The sequence below is a fragment of the Bipolaris zeicola genome, assembly GCF_000523435.1.
Source record: "Bipolaris zeicola 26-R-13 unplaced genomic scaffold scaffold_27, whole genome shotgun sequence".
NCBI lineage: Eukaryota > Fungi > Ascomycota > Dothideomycetes > Pleosporales > Pleosporaceae > Bipolaris > Bipolaris zeicola.
Window position 1 is genome coordinate 25,180 of NW_006912076.1, and position 12,553 is coordinate 37,732.

Here is a 12,553-nt window from a genome sequence, read left to right on the forward strand (position 1 = left end):
CTTATACTTTTACGGAGCTCATGTGCAATCTTGTGTCTCGCACGTAACGTAACAGTAGTTCGTGAGCCCAGTGCGTTTGCTGCTGAATAATTTCTTTTTGAGCAGGGACTTGAGCTGTTTCGTTGCTTGATCTTCAGTTGTTACCAGAGAAACACTTGAAAACGTTTGGATTGCTGGACTGCAATAATGGTTCAATCTCTATCGCTGGCGCTCTTGGCCAGCTTGAGCACTGTCGCTTCAGCTATCCCGACAATCGAAGTAAAGGGCTCCAAGCTCTTCACTAGCGAAGGCAATCAATTCTACGTCAAGGGTACATATGCGATTCTGCAGTAAGACGAAGTTAAAGAAGCATGGTTTTCTAACGACCCAGTATAGGTATCGCATACCAGCTTGTCCCAGACGATCCGCTCATCGACGCGACGCAATGTGGTCTCGACTCTGCCCTCATGAAGACCATTGGCGCAAACTCAATCCGTGTTTACCACGTTGACCCTGATGCTGACCATACCGATTGCATGAAGGCCTTTGCAGATGCTGGAAGTACGTATATTCAAAATATGCATGAACTCAGATTACTTTGATTATTGCATGCCGATTTTATTCTTCAAGAGCGTAAATATCGCATAACAAGAAATCTTTGTTCCCTAGTCACTTTCAAAAAATGAATACTCACCAGTCACATAGTTTACATCTGGGTAGATCTCGACACCTTCGACACATATGTCGAGCAAAACACACCTCGATGGGAGTCAGACCAACACGACGCCTACGCCAAAGTAATGGACGAATTCCATCAATACGACAACGTTGCCGGTTTCTTCGTCGGCAACGAAGCCATCACCACCTCAAACGGCTCCGTCACATCCCCCTACATCAAAGCCGCCGCACGTGACATGAAAGCCTATCGCGACAAAAAAGGATACCGCAACATCCCCATCGGCTACTCCGCCGCTGACATCGCTTCTCTACGGCCCATGCTACAAGATTACCTCTCCTGCGGCAACAACGCCTCAGAGCGCGTCGATTTCTTTGCCCTCAACGCTTACTCCTGGTGCGGTGACAGCTCCTACCAGCAATCTGGATACGACAACCTCGAAAAGAACGCAAAGGACCTCCCCGTCCCCATCTTCATGTCTGAAACAGGCTGCAACACTGTGCGCCCGCGCGACTTCAAAGACCAGGAGGCGCTATTTGGTGAGATGGCGGATGTATGGTCCGGCAGTATCATATACGAGTGGATCGAGGAACAGAATAACTACGGACTGATTAGTTACGGACCCAAGGTTGATCCGGCGAGTCCGAATGCGCCGCCAGATGGATTTCCTCGCTCTGGTATGTTTTGAGAAATATGATTTACAAGATGTTTCAAAAACAGCCGACTAATCACTGAGAAAATAGGCAAACCCACACCCGTCCAACCAGACTTCCCCAACCTCTCAGCAGTTTGGAAAACCCTGAATCCCACGGGAATCAAGGCTTCGGACTACAAGCCAACTCACACTTCTATTGCCTGCCCAGCTTTCACTGAAGGAGCATGGGAAGTGGTCCCTACATCCGCTCTTCCTACCATAGGTCAGAAACACAATTACGACAGCTCTCCTACATCCGGTGGTTCCAGCGCCACGCAGACTTCTGGTTCTGGAGCAAAGCAATCGGGTTCTGGATCTGGTACTGCGGATACGTCTGCACCACAGCCTACTGCTGCCGCGGCAGATGGATTGAGCAAGGAACTCAAGAGCACAGGTGCTATGCTGCTCGGTGTTCTGATCGTATTTGCTTGGTTGTGAAAGTCATTCCCCTCTCTTTTTTTTCGCTTTCTCTCGCTGAAAAGCAGCTGAGGTTTGAATTATCATCACTCACACATTCTGCATGTACATAGTTTCTAGTCTACTTACTTGATTAGGTATGGTATATGGTACATGGTACATGGGGCAGAATTTAACGAGGACATAACGGACTTTAATGTATATGAATACCCCGCTTAGGATCGGGCTGAAAATACAAAAAAACTTGCTCCAACTTGCCTTGCGTTTGCTCAGCGGCACATGTCATTTCATACGGCATCAACTCAGTCACTAACGGTAGGTCATGGTGCACAAATACTCAAAATCAGAGAAGCAGTCAAGCAATGTGGGAACAAGGTTCGTATTGAAGGATTGGGCGCCAACTAAGTACGACCCGATCGCCAGCACAGGGCTTTCCCCCATACCCGAAGACAAGTATGGATATCTTTCCCTCATAAGCGCACAGCATTGATCATATCCTTCAACACACCCCTGTCCCATCAAGCATGCATTTCTTGTTGATCGTTGTCAAATGGTCTCATATTTCCTTTTTTCCCATTGCCTACTCCTACGCCGACGTGCCATTGTTTGTTCAAAGACAGGGTATGTAAGAGAAGAAGTGACGAAGATGCTCAACATAGCATTTACCACTGAGTAGTGGTAGTGGGGGCAGCAGTCTCGGCACCCCAGCCCTCGCCGCTAGCCTGGGCGTCGCCAGAGGCGGCCCAGTCAGCAGCGTCAGCGTCCCAGCTGGTGCCGGGGGCAGCAGCCTGGGCAGTGAAAGCACCGGCGGATGCGCCAGAGACCTCCCACTCGCTGGTGAAGCCGTCAGCGACAGCGGCGGGACCAACCTCGTCGGCACCGGGGACCTTGGCCTCCTCAACGCCAGCGCTGTCCTTGTTCTCCTCGGCCTCAGGGTCGCGGTAGAAGTACAAGTCAGTCATGACATCCCACTCAGTCTCGCGGTTAGCGAGGGTACCGCGGAGGCGGAGGACCTCACGGGCAAGCATCCACCAGACGAGACCGATGGCGTGACGACCCTTGTTGTTGGTGGGGATGGCAACATCGACATACTCGGTGGGAGAGTCACCGTCGCAAAGGGCCTATTCGGGGTTAGCTCCAGATTCCTGTACTCTTCTTCATACGCATTCTCCTTACAATGACGGGGATGTTGACGTAGGAGGCCTCCTTGATAGCCTGGGCATCGGTGCGGGGGTCGGTGACGACGATCAAGCGGGGCTCCCTGAAAGAACGGGTGATGTAGTTGGTGAAGTTACCGGGAGTGAAACGACCAGCGATGGCGGTGGCGCCGGTGTGGGAGGCGAACTTGAGAACGGCACGCTGTCCGTAGGGACGGGCAGAGATGACACAGACTGCGCAGTGTCAGCTAAAGAAGAACTTGGGCATATTTGCGCATTCTTCAAGTCCAAATCTCTTGACTTGGGCGCTCAAACGTACCATCAGCCGGGTTGTCGATGGCGACAATGATGCGGGCGGCCAGAACAATCTTCTCCCAGGTCTTGCCAATGTTCAAGACGTTGACACCGTCGGGCCTGGTCTTCCACAGGTAAGGCTCCATGTGCACCTGGAGGTTCTTGCTACCGAGGTGGCATTGGGCAGCGAGGAGCATCTCAATGTCCTGCTGGGTGGGGTTGAAGATGGCGGGGAGGTTGGAAGGGGCCATTTTGACGGTTTGGCGCTGTACAAGCTGGTGGGTATAGAGAAGTTGTCGTGATGCGTGCGGGCGAAGTTTTGGCACACGAACTTTGGCGATATTCGAGCCCCGGCAGTGGGCGAGCTAGAGCCGGAAGCGGCATAGTGCCCAACGGGACGCGGCGCCGGCGAAACCAATGCGCCGACGTCCTGATCCGCAAAAGATTCACGGTGGGTGGGAGCAGTGAGTGTGCGTCCAGCCAACGATGCCGCCACGAATACCAGCATTGTCGTGCCTACGGGCATCGGCTTGTGAGTTCTTAGATCTCATGTACAATACCCAGTGCTGACAATGCCACAGCACCATCCATTTCTGCGCAATTCACACTCCCCATCCGAACTTTTGTTTCGACAGCGCGGGCCAATGCCGAATCAATCGAACGACAGAAGAAGCGCCTCGCTAGCGACCCCTACATAGTTGCGCAGCGCAACCGCAAAAAGGCAGCCAACCTGTCTCGACGTGCCGAACTCGAACAAGCCCGGGTAGCCAGTCTTGGAAATCCTGTTCGCGGTATACCAACACCATTCGTGGAGTCTTTTGACACTGGCAAGCCCATTACCTACGAGGATGGCAAGAAAATTCCCCAGGATCGGACGCATCTCAACTATGCATTCGACCCGGCGACGGTGGAGAAGCAATTGAAGAAGAGCGAGAAGCTGGCTGTGCCATTGAGTGAAATTGCAAAGCAAGCTGCACCTGCTGCGTACCCATGGAACGACGCCACGCGGTATGATCAGGCAAGGGCGATTGAAAAGTCGGCGGCGGAAATAGAGGAGCAAAACAAGAAAGACCATGCACGTGCAGTCGAGGCAATTAAGCGAATCACGGCCCTCGAGAATGGCTCCAGCAAAGACCGCATGCGCGTCAACATTGCACGATGTGTCGAGACGTTTGGACGCCACAATACCGACAGGATATTCCCACCAAAAGCGCCATCGCTGAGCCGCTCAGGCGTAGACGAGACTCACGTCGTCCGCCCAGAAACAAACGTTGCCGCGACAGCCAAGCGAGTGGGGCCAGACACCGGATCTTCCGAAGTTCAGATTGCTATCCTGACGGCCAAGATCAAGACACTAGCGGACTTTCTACAGACACGAGGAAAAGGTGATAAGCATAACAAGCGAAATCTGCGGTTGCTGGTGCACAGGAGACAGAAGCTTCTGCAGTACTTGAGGAGGAAGGAGCGAGGTGGCCCAAGATGGCAACATTGCATTGAGACTCTGGGTCTGACCGAAGGCACATGGAAGGGTGAGATTTCGTTGTAAGAGTATGAAGCAAGACCCGGGTAGCGGCGCTGGCACTATCGCGTCCATGACGAATGTTAAACTAGTCCACGGCCATACGGGCTGTAAGGGCTACTATAGCCCCTGTATACTACGATTCCAGGCATTGGCTATTGTGAGACATAAATGTGACAGGCCCCATATACGACATGTACCTAATCTCTTAGCGTGCTTCTGCTATACGCCGCAGTCCACTCTCCGCGTGTCGTCTCTGCTTGTCCTTATCCCCACATCGCGATCTGAACATCGCATTCCGAACATCAAGAAAAGGGCGGTACCGCCAAAAAGAGCGCAACGCAATGCAACGCCAACATCAACGCCAACGCCAATGACAACGCCGGCACTAGCACGGCCAAACCTGGTACCCATACATAACATCTGCATACCAAAGTTACGAACTTGCATGCCAACAAAAAACACACATATATATATAGTAAAAAGACAACCACCCCCCCATCTCCCACATTCCTAATCTAAACATCTAAACACACTCCTCTGTACAATGTCCAACAAATACCCCAACCCATGGCGCAGCCCGCGCCTGCACTACCGCGCCATCCGCCCCTGCGACAAATCCATCTTCCTCGCCCTCGCCGCAGACCCAGCCATGTACATGGCCAGCACGCACGCGACCCTCAAATTGCCCACGGAACAAGACGCCTCTGAAAACATGCATCAGGGCGCCTCTGACCGCAGCTCTGGCGAAGAAGAAAGCCTCTTACAAGCCATAATCTGGCGGCCGCACGACACGCCGATTGCGTCGCTGGCGGCGGAGCAAAAAGAAGCGGTGCTGGAGGAAATGAAGAGGCAGAATCCCGGGGAGATTCTGGATCCCGAGTTTGGGGTTGCGGTGGGGCAGATTTATTCTGCGCCGGTGTCGCTGCATGAGGCGCATCATCGGACTATGGAGATTGGGCTGGACATTTTGCCCGCGTACCAGGGGAAGGGGTATGGGAGTGAAGCGATTAATTGGGCGTTGGACTTTGGGTTTCGGAGGGCCGGGCTGCATACTGTGCGGTTGAGGGCGTTTGGGTGGAATAAGGGGGCGATACGGTTGTATGAGCGGCTGGGGTTTGTGGTGGAGGGGAGGGAGAGGGAGGCTGTGTGGTTTGAGGGGGAGTGGTGGGATTCGTTTACGCTGGGGATGCTGGATAGGGAGTGGTATGCGAGGGAGGAGGGGAAAAAAGAAGAAGCATAGTTTGGGCATGTGGAATAAGGAAGAGTAACTATGTATATCTACCTACTTGGCCATAGACATTAGAATATACCATGTTGCATGCCAGCAATGCCTGTATCCCGAATCACCATTGAGGATTCGTTGCCTCGCTTCGCGGCCGCGTCGTATAGGGCCTGGATATCTTGTCTCCACATTGTCTCATTCATCCTAATTACCTTTCGGTCATACGTCATCATGCCATTGACTTCACCCTCGACATCTGTCGTTTGCGTCCAGACACCACCTGAGCAAGCAAATAAGTCGATTTGCTCACGCAGTTGCACAAGCAGGTCGTGGCAACGATAGTTCCACCAAATGGTACCATTGGTAAGCTCGTATGCGGTTTGTCGACCGAGATCCTTGTACCATGCGTGCTCAAAGTTATTCTCGGTGAGCTGGGTGCCGATGCCGCCAAATTCGCCTTGCAGACCGATGCGGGCGGGGTCGTAAGCCGAGTCGTAGCCGCTGCCTTGGTAAGACCAAAACGGTGTTCCGCATTGGGGTGTCGAGTAATGATGGTTGTCGTCAAAGTCGCCAGCCATGTGGTCGGTCCAACCACTCACAGAGTTGACAAGGCGAGTAGGGTCAACCCGACGCACCATGTCTGTCAACCCAAACTCTGGCCATGGGGGTGAAGTGGCCTGACCCCATTCCTCATTGTAGATGGTCCAGGCGATGATACTGGGGTACGACTTCAGCTGCTCAACCATGACCTCAAGTTGGCGATCGAATTCAGGCTGAGCACCTGGCTCTAACCGTATGCCTCCACAGCCTTCACGGGCAGGTAAATCGGGGCGCAAAGAAGGCATGTCTTGAATGACCAACATGCCCATCTCGTCACAAGCCCTGTAAAACAGAGCCGGCTCGACTTTGATATGCTTTCGGACCATGTTGTAGCCGACATTCTTTAGTACCTTGAGATCGTACACCATGGCTTCTACACTTGGAGGTGTGTATATGCCGTCTGGCCAATAGCCTTGATCCAGAGTGCCAAATGGAAAGACAAACTTTCCATTAAGGAGTGGGCGCTGCACACCGCCGATTACGCCTCTAGAGATGGTTCTGAATCCGGTATAGCTCTGCACTGTATCACTACCCATTTTGATGGTGATGTTGTACAGGGTCGGACTATCCGGCGTCCACAGCTCAGGTGAATCAACGACAAAGGTAAATGGGCTTCCACTAGTACCCGTAGCCTCTGCCTTGACATCATCCGAATTAACTTCGTGGACAACGATAGTGTATGTGGTTGTCGAATTAGTGCTAGTATGCACAGTGACGACGACTGATGAATGTAAGTAACAAGACAGCAGCACCATGAACAGATGACTGACCCTTTCCATCCATATGAGCAGTGAGATCGAGTTTCGAAATGTGATCCTTGGGTGCGGACTCGAGCCACACTGTCTGCCATATGCCACTGCAGGGCGTATACCAGATCATTCCACCACGGTTCAGAGTCTGCTTTCCAATTGGGATTTGAACGCGGTCCATGTCAGTTGGATCATAGACGTATACCAAACTACAAAACGATTAGTTTTCTTCTTATAATTTCTCGCTTCTCATGCACTTACAGCTCGTTTGTTCCATTGGCATTCAGATACGAAGTGACATCAACGCTGAACTCGAAATAACCACCTCTGTGAAATCCTGCCTTTTGGCCATTGACGAAGATGGTGGCTTCGTAATCAACGGCACCAAAGTTCAAAACGACACTGTTTCCGCTTGGCCAAGTTGATGGAACTTCAAACGATGTCGAATACCAGCTCCAGATGCGGTCCTTCTCAGTCACACCTATGCTGACTTCAGCAACTGGTCTCGTGTATGATTTGGCGCTACTCACCCGACAAAGCACTCTCCAAGCAGAATGGGACCAGGACGGCTTTTTCAAGTCGCTGCTCGAATGGCGGTGAGGCATCAGAGCCGTTTTGGGTGTTCTGGTATCGCCAGACGCCATTGAGGTTCTTCCAGTCTGGTCGTTGAAGGCGTGGACGTGGGTACTCAGGCCAGGGGTTGGTTCCCACGGTATCAGTCCATTCAGTTTTGAGTGGAGTAAATCCAATTTTGTAGTCCGTGTTGTTGTTTTGGCGCGGAACGACCTTGTTATTGTTGGAAGCAATGGTCGTCCACGTCAGCAAGCTCGCTATGATTCCGGTGGAGAGCCGCATCTTGGTGGGAAGAGACGCTATGACACAGCGCCTATACGCGTATCCAAGAAAGCATGAGAAGAGTCGAATGAAGGGAGATGGAGGTGGTATTTAAGCGGTCTACAGACTCATGACAGCATAGCTCCACTGTACCTGGTGTAATGGCCGTGCAGCTGCATGCTAAATGCCTTGGCTCTGGGGATACTAGCGGCGGGATGATCCTGGTGGCTGGGCGCCCCGGTCAGCCATAGCAAAACCGCATCCGCTGGGCGTAAATCTACAAAGGTTGCGGTTGTCATATGGCAGCACCGGCTGACCATGGTAATGCTAGTGAACATGTCCTTGGCGGGCTGTTCAAGGCTGACAAAGGCTGCTGGTGCAGGGGCACGAGAGCCTGGAGAGGCTGGTTCAAGGATAGAGGAGGGTAGCTTGATGGTACGGCTACGCTGTAGATGGATCCTGATGGTAGATGCACGGTGTCAGATGCAGCAGTGCATGCCCTGATCAGCTGTGATGATCGCCTTGGCTGGCACTTTGTTGAATCTCCAGTCCCCGCACTACTCGGTCTAAACATGGCCGGTCCGCCCAGTTCGCATCAAACAAGCGCGCAACAGCCATTCCGCGCCGTCGCTGCGATGTTCCTGTGTTCGGACACGGCAGTATCTTGCTGCAGTACCGCGCATATTCGGACGCAGTTATTTCTCCGGTGACGCGGTAACACGTGACTGATGCATGGCGAAAAGGTCGTGCCAGGACTGCTGTTGTCGCAAATGTAACGCAGATGGGTGACGTCAATTTGCCAGAAGCGGAGGTACATATGGGAATGCAAACCGGTACAAAAACCTGGAGGCTAAGCAATGTGGCGTGCGTTCGGCGTCGTAGATGGTGGAGCTTCGGGCGTGAGGGAAGGTTGGGAGACTAGCATGGCAAGCAAACCCCGCATTTTGAGATTACATCAAGTGCACAGCAGGTATAAACAGGAATGCATGTTAGCAGCCTGTACAGGGAAGCCTGCAATGGAAACTATTCATTCAGAAATTCCTCTCCTTCTTTATCTTCCCAGACATCTCCGATGTCGTGCTGCGCCAACTACGTAACTCTTGCATTGTGCCCCTCCGAGCTGCCTATACCGCACTAATAGGCAAATGAATCTCTGCCAGCATGGAACTGCTCCACTTTACTTCTACCCCTAGTTACTTGCGTCCGCCTTGTGACTATCTGATCAACCATGCTGCACATGACCAATCTGAGTCAAGTGGACAGCCATATGTCCCTGGGTTCAAAGGTACCTTCCTATTCTTCGTCTAATGTAGCATTCATGCCATAGCCCCTGGTACCTCCAAGCGCACACCTTCGGGGACCCCGCAATATCCTGGCTCTGTATGGCCTGGCCTCACCGCTTGTTATCTAACCCCCAGCAATACAAGTCGTTTAGTTCACGTGTCAAGCCCTAAGCTACACACATAATGCTCATGGAAGCAAAAGAAATGGTTTGTTCCATGGCTTGATCTTGACAGTCGTGGTCTTTTGCTTTGATGGACTAGGAGAACGCGCAGACAGGAGCGAAGAAGGACCAGTGGGCGAAGTAGGCGAAGCAGGCAGAATAGGCGAAAGAGGCAAGGTAGGCGAGGCGGGCGAGGTGGCATAACCAGTAGACTGTAGTGGTTCAGGTATTTTGACAGACTTTGTTACAATGGGTCCTGGTCCACACAGCGCATGAAAGTTATCATTGTTCAACGATATGGACGGTGTGTCTATCGTCTCTAAGGAAGCGCTGTCATCCTCTTTGATTCCAGATAATGTGGCTCGGTCCGAGTAGTAGTTCAAGATGGAATTCACCTGCGTTATGCCAGAGCGTATTGTGTCTACATCTGAGCACGTCGAACTTATCGTCGACATCGTTCGAAGTGACGCTATACTGGACGATCTATCGCGATCCGAACGCGAAGATGATGCGACACCAACGTCATGTGTGTGCGCCCCACAGTGTATGTTGGGCATCGAGGTACAGCTGAAAATCTCAAACAATTCATTGCGCACGTCGCGTGCCGTTGGGCGAAGCATGGGGTTTTTGCTCAGCATAGTTCGGATAAGGGCCAAAATGTCGGGAACTGTGCCAAATGCCTCGTCATCGCTTTCGCGAGATGCTTTCTCTAGCACGGCCATCCAGGTTTCGACCTTGTCAAGGTTCTTGTGATACGATGAATCAGTACGCGAGTTCTTGCCGCCCGTGTTGATTCTTTGTTTCGATGTACGGTGCTTGATGAAATCATGGGATTTCTTCTTGAGCAAGAAGGTGAGAATCTCCAAGAAAACACAGCCTAGAGAAAAGACATCTGCTTTTTCGGTTTCTTGCCCTTGTGATCGGTGCTGAGGTTTAGGCTCTGATTTCTTGAACCCAAAATTGAACCCTGAAAAGTCGGTTGTTGGCAATTTTGTTAGCTTCTGACGATGCGAACTGCTACTGTTCGAGGATCCCGATGAGCTTTTACTTGCGATAGACCCGTGTCGGTCTTTGGGTGGGGTAGGTGCTGCGACGGAGGAAGGCAAGTCCGCTGGCTCTGAACTTGCATGTGTTTCTGGGGCGTCGTATATGTAGGCATCCATGGCATCAGGCTTCTTGTCTTTCTGAAACGTCTCCAAGCTGCCAATGTCACTGAATGCGATCGCGTTCTGCTCGTCGACGAGTATCCGGGACGGCCGGATCGCGGAATGGCAAAACCCATTCTGATGCAGTGTTGCAATGGTATCGGCCAAACAGTGTAGCCAGTTGAGCACCAACCACCGTCTCTCAGGCTTTGGTAGTTTCTGATATTGCGCAGGATTACGATGGTCGATGAAGGTGCGCAAAGTGTGGTGACCGACAAAGTTACTGACAATGTAGCCAGAGCCCTTTGCCGTGTATGACGCCCAGACAGGAGCGAGATGCTCGTGCTCAACCATTCGTGCACTCTCCACGTCTAGGATAAAGTCTTGACGGAAAGCCTCTGGGTCCTCCGCATTCCCAAGCGGAAATTTCCGACGCATGTAGATTTCCTTTGGCTTCTTTGGCAAGTGTATTCGAGACCAAGCTTGCAGGCTGACCGCGACTGGCAAGGTCATGACACTCTCGATCGGTACCTCTTCGTTTTCGGCATAGTCGATGTGTACGCCCTGCCGTAACTCTCGTAGCAAGAAAGTGAATTGGGTGTGGTAAAAGCGAGCATTGGCGTGGTTGTCGCGTCGATTCGATAACGATAGCTGCTCAATATCTTCCATCCCAAGAGGGAGGTCATCATCGTCCCAAGATTTGTCGACAACGGCAAATATGCGGTCTGCCTCGCCAATCTCGACAAGTATCAGAAATAGCCGCCGTGCCTTCTCCATGATCCATTCGATATACGTATCGTCGCTCAGATCACCAAAGCCTACAGGCTGGGTGAGACGTTCCCTCTCTTGAGGCTGTAGCCGAGAAGTGACAAAGTCATTGGTGACTCGCTCATTAATCCTCTCCTCGGTCCACCATATTTGTTGGAGGGCATGCTGAGGGGTGACCAAGCTGTGGCCGGCGTATCCATAGATGAGGGCATTGAGGGCAACCGTTTGGTCGTTCACAACATTGGTCAGTGTCCTGGAGCTCATTGCGGGGAGCAAGAGGCCTGGAATCTAGTTCTTGGGATGGTAGTGTCGATGGTGTCTGCCCAGGCTCTTGGTCGCGTGTCCAGCCTGATCGGTAGTGGGCTGTATATCATCTCCAGCGAATCGGACGTCGAGTGGGGTTGGTTTCAACAACAGAAGAATAGTCGACCGGCCTGAGCAAGTGGGAAAGTATTGTTATTAGGCATCAGCGGGGGCTACGGCCAACGGCTCTAGAGTGTGGTACAAGAGCTGATCGGGCTCTCGGAGCGCATCTTGTCGTGGCAAGCGGCATGGCGACGAATACATACAGCATTGGGTCGCCCGCCTAAAAGCGAATCAGCATCAGCACTGCCGATGACGGTGCAGGGCCCAGGAGGCGCGGCAGAGGGCGAGAAAGGGCCTTTTGCCTCAAAAGTTGTATCGACCCCCGAAGACGGCCGCTGTTTGAATTTCGCGACCAGGGTGTTCCAGGCGGTCGGTCGATAAGGCCAAGTGGGAAGCTAGCTAGCGAATAGAAGATGCAGAGAAACAGGTGCTCGGATTGGCACGCCAATGATGATTGCGGAGAGGCCGGGAAGCGGGTGGGGCCTAGCATCCGACAGGGAGCATAGTCTGATCTTGGGCTGTCTGGGTGCAGGCCAGCGCTGTCGGATGCCGGCTAAAGGACTTGAAATGGTACTGCACCACACCTAACAATCACGACGCTGCGCCGCATGCAGTGCTCCATTGCAGTCTGCCGTGGGACAGACACTTTCCGGGCTGAGGTCGTGCACAGAGAAAGGTCCACCACC

The 12,553-nt window shown here is 52.4% G+C and overlaps 6 protein-coding genes across 6 annotated transcripts; 3 read left to right on the forward strand and 3 right to left on the reverse strand.

The window, feature by feature from the left end:
* Nucleotides 1-186: 186 nt before the first annotated feature.
* COCCADRAFT_34344 (glycoside hydrolase family 72 protein) lies at nucleotides 187-1,787 on the forward strand (the record flags this gene model as incomplete). Its single annotated transcript, XM_007711282.1, has 4 exons — nucleotides 187-310; nucleotides 376-540; nucleotides 685-1,332; nucleotides 1,399-1,787. 4 exons carry the CDS (start codon nucleotides 187-189, stop codon nucleotides 1,785-1,787), a joined length of 1,326 nt encoding a protein of 441 aa, XP_007709472.1.
* Nucleotides 1,788-2,428: 641 nt separating this feature from the next.
* COCCADRAFT_88814 (uncharacterized protein) lies at nucleotides 2,429-3,468 on the reverse strand (the record flags this gene model as incomplete). Its single annotated transcript, XM_007711299.1, has 3 exons — nucleotides 2,429-2,887; nucleotides 2,943-3,157; nucleotides 3,243-3,468. 3 exons carry the CDS (start codon nucleotides 3,466-3,468, stop codon nucleotides 2,429-2,431), a joined length of 900 nt encoding a protein of 299 aa, XP_007709489.1.
* Nucleotides 3,469-3,703: 235 nt separating this feature from the next.
* Nucleotides 3,704-4,763, forward strand: COCCADRAFT_34346 (uncharacterized protein; the record flags this gene model as incomplete). The annotated part of the gene is made up of 2 exons (XM_007711283.1): nucleotides 3,704-3,749; nucleotides 3,799-4,763. The coding sequence occupies 2 exons, from the start codon at nucleotides 3,704-3,706 to the stop codon at nucleotides 4,761-4,763; spliced, it is 1,011 nt and encodes a 336-aa protein (XP_007709473.1).
* Nucleotides 4,764-5,283: 520 nt separating this feature from the next.
* COCCADRAFT_88691 (uncharacterized protein) lies at nucleotides 5,284-5,979 on the forward strand (the record flags this gene model as incomplete). The annotated part of the gene is made up of 2 exons (XM_007711300.1): nucleotides 5,284-5,568; nucleotides 5,620-5,979. 2 exons carry the CDS (start codon nucleotides 5,284-5,286, stop codon nucleotides 5,977-5,979), a joined length of 645 nt encoding a protein of 214 aa, XP_007709490.1.
* Nucleotides 5,980-6,038: 59 nt separating this feature from the next.
* On the reverse strand, nucleotides 6,039-8,165 carry COCCADRAFT_2657 (glycoside hydrolase family 2 protein; the record flags this gene model as incomplete). The annotated part of the gene is made up of 4 exons (XM_007711253.1): nucleotides 6,039-7,282; nucleotides 7,332-7,519; nucleotides 7,572-7,791; nucleotides 7,841-8,165. 4 exons carry the CDS (start codon nucleotides 8,163-8,165, stop codon nucleotides 6,039-6,041), a joined length of 1,977 nt encoding a protein of 658 aa, XP_007709443.1.
* Nucleotides 8,166-9,614: 1,449 nt separating this feature from the next.
* COCCADRAFT_88750 (uncharacterized protein) lies at nucleotides 9,615-11,765 on the reverse strand (the record flags this gene model as incomplete). Its single annotated transcript, XM_007711301.1, has 1 exon — nucleotides 9,615-11,765. The coding sequence occupies one exon, from the start codon at nucleotides 11,763-11,765 to the stop codon at nucleotides 9,615-9,617; it is 2,151 nt and encodes a 716-aa protein (XP_007709491.1).
* Between the last annotated feature and the right edge of the window lie 788 nt (nucleotides 11,766-12,553).